The sequence below is a fragment of the Nicotiana attenuata genome, chromosome 11, assembly GCF_001879085.1.
Source record: "Nicotiana attenuata strain UT chromosome 11, NIATTr2, whole genome shotgun sequence".
NCBI classification, from domain to species: domain Eukaryota; kingdom Viridiplantae; phylum Streptophyta; class Magnoliopsida; order Solanales; family Solanaceae; genus Nicotiana; species Nicotiana attenuata.
The window spans coordinates 56,154,547-56,164,070 of NC_031999.1; the positions used below are offsets into that span (position 1 = coordinate 56,154,547).

The 9,524-nt window shown below is 36.9% G+C and overlaps 1 protein-coding gene across 1 annotated transcript; it reads left to right on the forward strand.

Annotated features, from left to right (window-relative positions):
• On the forward strand, window positions 631-8,718 carry LOC109234591. Its single transcript, XM_019400640.1, has 7 exons — window positions 631-864; window positions 1,734-2,029; window positions 6,216-6,289; window positions 6,373-6,495; window positions 6,577-7,395; window positions 7,575-7,791; window positions 8,187-8,718. The coding sequence occupies exons 2-7, from the start codon at window positions 1,735-1,737 to the stop codon at window positions 8,438-8,440; spliced, it is 1,782 nt and encodes a 593-aa protein (XP_019256185.1). The 5' UTR covers window positions 631-864; window position 1,734; the 3' UTR covers window positions 8,441-8,718.

The following is a 9,524-nucleotide window of genomic DNA, read 5'->3' on the forward strand; positions in this document are numbered from 1 at the left end:
AAAAAAAAAGAATTGCACCGCTTACTTGAAAAATGACAAGCCAATCAATTTTTGTTTGACCACGATTTTCTTAAATAAAATTTACTATAATTGAGATTAGTACATAATAAATATGTAAAACTATACTTAGAAAGGATTTAAAAGTTTAGTGTTAGAATTCATAAAATTAATCCATCTCCTTAATTTATGAGAAATCCTTTTTCTTTAATCTCTCCCGAAAATAATATCATGTTTTTACTTAAAAATAACTTAACTCTAAAATTTTATTTCACATGATTTATAGTCGCACAACATAATTTCCTTCTGTTTTTTTGTTTTTAATTAAAACAAATAAAAGAAACCCGAGAAAGGTGAATGGCCAAAACTCACCAACAAGGGTTGTGGTGGAGTGGTAAGTACTCCTTCATCCTTAACCAGCAGAGGTCTCGAGTTCAAGCCCCTGGTATGGAGTCGCCTTTGTTAGGGAGCGCTTTATCCCAATGTGGGACTTTCCGTCGCGAATCCGAAATAGTCGGGCCCCAATGTGGGTACCGGATATCGGGCGAGCAATAAAAAATTAAAAAAAGGGCCAAAATTCAAAAGCTTCAATTTAGTAGTAGTCCATAGTACATTTTGTTTCTCCCTCCGGTTTGGAGCTCCCACATGTCACTGCGGCACTAAGGAATTTCAAACCCCTGCAACCACTTGGCCATGGCTCTTGCCTTTTCCACCTCTACTCTTCTTCTTCTTTTACTCTTTATTACTACTATTATCTTTCCTTAACCGTCACCGCTACTAGAAGGAAAAAAGCCCAACTCATCACCTTTCTCTGGCTTTTCTCTGAAGCTCTTCTCCTAAAAGCTACAATCTTTTTGCTATTTTCAGGTCAGTTACTGAGTTACGTACTTACTTTTTCCCCACTCCCTGAATTCTGCCTTCTTTTTTGGGTTCTTTTTTGTTGCTTGTTTCCATTTCCAACCCTAAACTTATTTGTGTGTATGATCACTTAATGTTTGGTCAATGCTGCTTCAATGTTGTATGTTTATGTTCTTGTATATGGTTTATCTTTAAAAATTAGCATTACCCATTTGGTTTCTCACGTGGGTTTTAGCTTCATTGTTGTTTTTCATTGAAAAAAAATCCTGTTCTTTGTATCTGATATTCTGTTGGCAGCTTTCTGGAATTAAGGTTAGTTAATCTTTGAAATTAAGCAAAACCCTCTTTGTGCTTACTTGAGTTTTGTGCTTTGATGTTTTTTTTTTCCGTTGTTTAGATGGTTGTCAGGAGCTAATCGTTGGAAAAACCTGTTATTTTTATCTGATTTTTTTTCTCTGATAACCAAGAAACCACGACGGCCAGCGGTGCAATGTTTTAAACTCCGGTGGATAATGGGGGTCCGCCCCTTTACCCTTCTCCACTTTAAACCAGGCCTGTGATATGCGCCTAACCCAAACATTACAGGTTGAGCTCTTACCACTAAACCCCTGGGGGCTGGAAATACCTGCTCTTTGTATCTGGTGTTTTTAGTTACATACATTTCTGTTTGTTTTAATAGGTGCGATGTTTTGTCACTTTTTGATCGGGTCCTAAATTGTGAAAGAATTTAATGGGATTATGCTTGCTCATGACTCTTTAGCCCGAAATGATTGTTTTTGTTTCTTAAAAAAAATATTGTTTATGTTTCTGGATGAGGGTGTTTAGGACCTGTGGTTGTTTTCGATTAATCCAAACTGTTTGTCCTCTGTGTAAATCAGGATGGCTGTAGATAATCATGTATTTGTTGCGTGGGAAGAGCGGGTTATTTCTCAAGAGAAGGGCCATCGTGTTGTGCACTACTACTTGAAGGGTTTCTCGGGGGAGTCACTCCTTGCTGTGGTGGGTACTGAAAGAAGTATAAGGCACATAACATATGTTGTCTCAGAGGATTATTTGGATGCTTTTGGGCATACAAGAACTATAAATTCTGGAACAAAATGGCGTACAAGACGAGAGGTAGTGGAATGGCTGACGTTTTTGGTATCAAAGCGTCGCCAATCATCACCTATTTCAAGTATGTATAATCATGTTGCGGTCTAAGATTTCAGTTACATGAGATTTGCAGTATTTATTGGCATAAATGTACATTGAATTGCTCTAGTTTCTGGTATTTAGCATTTTTTTCGGAAAATGTAGACATCAGATTATTGGTTGCTGGTTACACCTGATCAATGCAGAGAAGGCAGATGTTTTATATCATGTTTAAAAGCAAAAAGTTCTGCGAATGTCTAAACTATCTCAATGATGGGTTAATTTCAGTCTCACTTCTTTTGGTTTGCTACAGTGCTTAGCAAATTAATTCGTAGATGAAAAATCGTTTTTTGATGAATTGTAGATGAAATATCTTATGCTTTGACAGGAAAGAAACTGAATTATGTCTCAATTATTTTTTCCATGAAGAAGCCTCCTCCCGGGGGTTTTTGGGGAGGGAGCAGAGAGAGATGGTTGAACAGTATTTCTGGTTCCTTTTTTAATTTTGGGATTTTTGTTCTGGACTTCAGTTTTCCAGGCACAAACTGAATTTTCAACTTACTTGTGTTTCTAGATTTAACCTAGAGTGGTGGAGTGATGGTAGTTCTTTGTATCCCGGGGGCGGATGATCCTTGTTTGAAGAATAAATGGGAACGTATCTTCCTATGTAACTACCTCACTATGCTTTGCTTTGCAAGGAAAGTATACTTTGTGCTCCTTGTTCTGACCACAGTCGCCTATGTGTTGTTGTACTTCCAAATGTGCAGCACACAAGTTTGTGGTTTAGTATAATACTTTGAGAATGTGGCTTTTCTTCGGCTGATTTGAACTTTACCAAGTTGTGGTGATAATAGGGGAAATAATTTGATAAATACAGTTACACCCGTCCAGCAACATGATGGGTCATTCGATCCTACAGCCTAAAGTACAACGTGATTTAAACTTCAACTCTCCCATTTAATTGTTGAAGCACATAAGTTAATATAGAACAATAGTTATAACCACTCATGTGACGTCTTAACACTAGCTACCAGTTGAGTTAGCGAGCACGAAAGGAAACCTCCTCTTTTTATGTTTCTCTTTGATCTGGAGCTTTGGAGTTTGGACTTGACATGGTATTTTGTGCTTCCCTTTATTGGAGGCTCTTATATACTCTCTTCACCAGGCAATAGACAAATAGTCATACAGATCATGGTTTCCTTACTACTTGCCCATGTAAAGTACTAACTTATTGCCTTTATTTAAAGTAAATGGTCTAGTTTTACTGCAAAGTTCTTCTGTAATATTTGTAATTAAGATACTTTATATTATCTCACAAGTTTTTTGTGTTTTGTGTTAGTTACCAAAAAGCATCAAGTATTTAATGGTTACATTAGTTGTGAGGTATTTATGATAAATGACCTTGGAGTTGTTTGGGACTATGATTGTATAAGTGGAAAAAGCCATACACTGGACTGCCAAGGATGTCGGCTTCTAGAATGAGAAGTTCAGATGCCATATTTATGTTATCATGATCTGGTGATTTTCAACATGTGTATAGAGAGGACGATTTTTTAAAGCGAAAATATACAGTTCGAAATTGGATCATGTAATAATCAGTTGGACAAGAAGCAATTGCTCATGTATCCAATACCCAGACTCCTGAACTTAAGAGCGCCAAGAAACATTACTACCTATTACTTTTGAAACGTTTGGAACCTTTACACAACATAGGGACCAAGAAATACTCATATTCTGAAGAGTACGAGAGATTTGCATCGTTATTCTGGCTTGAGTTGTTGACCTTCATGGCATTAGTTGATTTGACATCATAAGGGAGGTCCCCTGGCGAGTGATTCTCACGAATTTGTTTTTCACATTTGATGTTAAAAAACATTAAAAAGAGATGGAGTCAAATCCAGGGTGGAGGCGCAACTCCTATTATGCTATTGGGTCTGTTGTTATTCAATAGACCAAATTCAGTAGTAGCCATTCACACCTCGATTTTGCGCTTCCTAACATTTTAAGATCGATATCATACTTTAGTCATGGTGAAATTGACACCTCATTAAGAAACTTCTTTTGTTTTATGATGTCATTAACATCATGACAGAAAAATTCCTTTTTACTGAGTCGACATATTTTCTATCTTAAATTATTTAAAGAAAATTTAAATGAGTTGTTTTAAGAAGACCCCCCACACTCTTACTTCATGCTACGTGATTGATGTGTTATGGAGACTAAGAAGGTAACTATCTCTAGGTATTGAGCTGGTAAAAACAGGACGTTATAGTAGAAAAGTTAAGGAGAATCTTATAGGAAAAATCTTGTATATAATTCGAATTTTTATGAAATTATTTAAATTGTTGAATAGTTGCGTAGAAACTCCACCTATGTGAGTTATGCAATACATTGCCGGTCCCAAACCCGGATAAACAAGGAGTCGAAGAGGGCTGTAGTAGGTTGAGGACTACTTTAAACAATCAAATATGATGAAGGTGTGTATAGAGTGGAGTTGATATATAGGATTCATTCACCAAATGGAGAGATTTAAAGTATCAGATTACCTGAATCTTTACCAAGTAAAAATAATTGAGTTTGGAAAGGCCAAGGGTGCAATTGTGTAATACCAAAATGCTTACTTCCATGTGTTTGACTGCATTAGTGGTGGAGACAATATAAATACAGTCATCACTAGTATCTGAGGAGATTCAGCAGGTGTATGTGACCTTCTGAGTCCATCTTTTTCTCTTTTTCGATTTTTATAGTATTTGTGTTGCGCAGAGAAGAGATCGCGGTAAAAATGTTTGCATCTAATCATCAAAAAAAGAAAAAACAAGATCGAGGTAAAAGCGTTGATACCTGAAAATATCTGATCTTAGAGTTTCGTTATCCTTCTATACATAATCAAAGATTGTATATCTTTTTTTCCTGATAAAGTCAACTTTAACTCTTTGAGGGGGGGGGGGGGGGGGGGGGGGGTTTACAATTCTCAAACCTTTTGTTTAGTCAGTATTTGTTTTGATTGATAGGTGATTGTATATAGGAAGAATGTATTTGTTGATGCTTGTTGATCTTAAGAATTTCTAACCTTTCTTTCTATTACTCTAAGTAACTACTTTGAACTTTCCTAGGCCCTCCTGTTCTTTCTGGAGCTAATTGGAACTAGTACCTCTTTTTCTTTCTTGATAGATAGCACTAGTACATCTTTTTGAGTGGGTTTTGGCCAACAAAAAATAGATATCATCCTTACTCTAATGTGCAAGGGCCCAGTTTGACCTCTTTTCGACTTCCACCCTGAAGGAGAAAGGGGCTAAATGCAAGGAAATAATCCTTTCCTGGAGGCCGCGCTTCCCTCAGGGAAGAGGGAGAAGGGCGATTGGCCTCTAGTAGGGCTGTGGCGGCAAGGGAGAATTAATTTTTTTTTTTAAAAGATATGCAATGGCGATGTTTTATTTAAGTAAATGATGAGGTCACACTTTGTCTGTTTGTGAGCTTGGTGCTGTCTGGTTGTGATCTGTTGCATTTCCAAATAGGGTAGAATCTTTAGTAGACCTAGTCGATATGAGTCTGCCCTGTGCTTGTTACACCATTTCTGTATTTTACTTGAATGGTAAATTTTTTCTCATTTTTGTCTTTTGCTTCCCCTTTCCATTTCTCTTTATGCATCTATATGTGATCCTTAATATCTTGCATGTTTGGTAATCTTATCAATATTGAAGATTCGGATTGCATAGTCTTGCTCTGTGTGCTTTCCTTTTCAATTGGTATATATGTTCTGTGTTATGCTTGATATTCTTGTACTAAGTATGGCCCTAATTCAATACTACTCGACTTTAGAGTAGATTTTCTTTAAGGAAATGTAGGTTAGTCGGCTGAACTTTGTTAAATTAATGTCCTTTAGTTATAGCTACTTGTCTTGCTTGAATGTCGTTGAGGGCAGGAGAGTTTTCCATTTATATTCCTTGTTTCAGCTAATGCAAAGATAGGGAAGGATTATATTACACCTGATACATGATCAATCCCATAGATGCCTGTGGAATAGTAGGCCTTGAACGCTCTTGTTTTTAGCTGAATTCCTAGTAAATTGCTGGGTCATATGCAAAGTTGCTATTTGGTTTCTGAGTTGTGAGATGCTGGGTACAGTCAAATCTCTGCTTAAAGAATGCTTGCCTAATAGTTATAAATTATTTTCTTTCTTGATTTAATCCGTTTTACTTTTGGTAAATTTGACTTCCCTTCTCTTGCAGCTACCCTGACAAGTGAAACGAGAAATTCTTTAATGGCTGGTTTACCTAATAGGGAGAGCCACATAGCTGATGAGGTCTCAAATATGTTGAACTATTTTTTGAGATTAGTTTCAACTTTTTAAACTACATTTAATGAAGGGAAAAATATCTATTGCAGGGCGAGCTTCCTAGAAAATTGAAAGCCAGAAAATCAAATATTTTCTGGTCAGGTACTGCTTGGACCTGCTCCCAGCAACTTAAGCATTATCCATCTTTTCGCAGGAATGGGACTAAAATAGCTGTAAGCACTTTGTAGCATTAAATTAGTTCCTTGACCTTATATTTCCGTTCCTTCCTCCTTTAATCTCTTAGTTTTCTGCAGGTTAATTCCTTTGCGAAAGTCATGGCTGAAGAAGAAAATCACTACCTTGGTTACTTGGAAGATTTATACGAGAACAAGAAGGGGCAGAAAAAAGCTAAGGTGCAGTGGTTTCACCATATTCAGAAAGTCCGATGTGTAATTCCTCAGCTTGAGGGACACCCTAGAGAAGTATTTATCACATCTCATGTTCAGGTGATCAATGCGGAGTGTATTGATGGCCCTGCTGCAGTTTTGACTCCCAGAGATTATGAGAAATATATCTCTCTTGTCCCAAAAAGCTCGTCTTCTGGTGTCTACATGTGCTTTAGGGAATTCAGACACAACAAGGTCATGCCAGTCTCTCTGAGTAAATTGGATGGCTACTATAGTCAAACGATATTTACTATGTTACGCAGTCAACAAGTTTCCCAGCATAAGTCAAAGGGTCATAAGTTGCATGAAGTAAAACATATAGCCCATGAAGATCCTTTAGAGCGAGGGCCAAGGAGGAGTACAAGTGTCAAGGAGTATCTGAAACTGCAGAGCGACCATTCTGGTATCAGAAAGTCAATTCCCGGGAACCAGATAGCAAAAGCTGAACCAACTTGCCAAAAGTTGAAAATAAAATTGTCAAGCAGAGGACCAGTTGGAATTCAGCTAGTTCGGCCCAAGGTCCAATATAAGCTGTCTTTTGAAGTTGGTGACAACATAGAGTTTCTTTGTCAGGATAGTGGCATGAGAGGCTGCTGGTTCAGGTGTAAGGTCTTACAGGTATTACATAAACGTCTGAAAGTTCAGTATGATGACATTCAGGACTGTGACGGTCCAGGAAAGCTAGAGGTACTGTAATCACTGCAACTATAACTTCAGTTTATATGCAGTAATATTTGTAACTGGAACTGGGAGAACATATACAAAAAGGAGAAAATTTGAATCTGTTCTACTACTTGCATTTATGTCAAAAATATGTATTGACTTGTCCTTCACTCTGTTTCTGATCACCTTTGCTTGATTTATAGGAATGGGTTCCCTCCTCCAGAGTTGCAGACACTGATAAATTGGGCATGAGATGCACAGGACGCCTCACAGTCCGGCCCCGGCCTCTGGAGGATTCATCTGATCTTTCTTTTGAAGTAGGAGCTGCAGTTGATGCTTGGTGGTGTGATGGGTGGTGGGAAGGTGTTGTTGCTGGAATTGATGTTTGTGGAAGTGGTCATCTTCAGGTTTACTTCCCTGGTAAGGTTCATGCTGTCATGAGACTGACCCCCCCCCCCCCCCTCTTACTGATTAAGATATAACAGTCCCAAAGAGCACCAAAAAAAAAACTAAGAAGTCAAAATAGAAATAGAGAACAAGAATAAAAGGTGAATTCTCGCTTATTGGTTGACGCGGCATAGCATCTTCTAAGGAACTAACTCAACAGCCTATGGATGTAACATTGGAGTTTCCAATTACTTCAAATCTGACTTGAAATCATAGGTCTAACTAAGCTCAGCATTGTCATCTAACATAGGAGTGGAAAAAGCTCAAAAAGTAGGCCTAGCTTCTGGCTAATTTGTTGTCGGAATTTTGGATGTTCAAATGTTTGTCATTGCTTGACGCCACAAAGTGTTTTTTCCCTTCAATAACAGGCGAGAACAGATTCTTGGAGCTTCAAATGAAGAATGTGAGGGCTTCAAGAGATTGGATAGATAACAAATGGATTGAAGTTAAGCGAAAGACAGACATAAACTCATTCATAAGCTCAAGTTTAACTGAGGTATCCAAGTGCAGTATCAAAGTAGAGTCGACGTCTAAACACTCAATGGAGAAGCAAGATAGCAATGTGGCTCCTAAACTGAAAAGGCGATGGCGTAATGATTATCTTGAAGGTAAGAAGAACTGATTTCAGACATGCTGCAGGTGATAACTATGGCGTCCAGGAGTCAATTTTGTGATAGTTTTGACAACCTCTACTAATGGTGAAGCAATAGAAGCAAGAAGAGAGTGACAAATTAATGCTTTTTTGGCACTGTGGGTAAATTTTTTTGACTTGTAAGTAACTCTCAACGGTGCCCCATTTTGCTTTTTTTTTTTTTTTTTTTTTTTTTTTGTAAATATATAGGCCTTGATATAAAAAGAAGAATTTACCCAAATAGCCGCCCACCCTACCTCTTAAAGTAAAAATAGTCGGTGAATGTATAATATATGCATAATTTATGTATTACATGTGTATAATTGTGTATAATCGATGTATATGGCTAGAAAAAGTAAACAATTTAATATGACCGACTATTTGTGTAAAAATCCCTTATTCCTTTCCGTACTACGGAAAGGAAGGCTTTATAGAACTTAGGGACTATAGGCAAGCAATCTCCTTGCCTTAATGCAGTCAGACCTCGATAACAACATCAGTGCATCACTATATAACAGTCATTCACTATAAAAGCTAAGCTTTTTATGGAACCGATTCCCATGCTATGATTGTTATAATATACGTTCTCTATAATAACATTTCGCTATTTGAGCAAACAATATCTGTATCCATTGAACACCACATACTCTTGTATTATGCACTCTCGGAGTGTTTATGTAGACCAAGTTTATATTCTTTTATTTTCCCACGTATGTCTTAAAAAAAATTGTTGGTAAAAGTCTATAACTTTAGTTTGTACTACTATAGCTCAGAACTCTTTAAAACATGGTTATTGTTATATCGTGTCTAACAAACACGAGTAATTATTTATGATAAGGTACTAAGACGATACCAACTTATGTCAAAGACAATTAAATAACACTAGTATCTATATATTTAATAATGAATGAAAACAAAATCCTTTATGTCAAAACGAATCAGTAAGCTCAATCGAGTAATTTGAGCAAAAAGGACATTGTCACGCAATTTAGATATGATGTGGTGTGAGTAACTAAACAATAATATATATATATATATATATATATATATATATATATATATATATATATATATA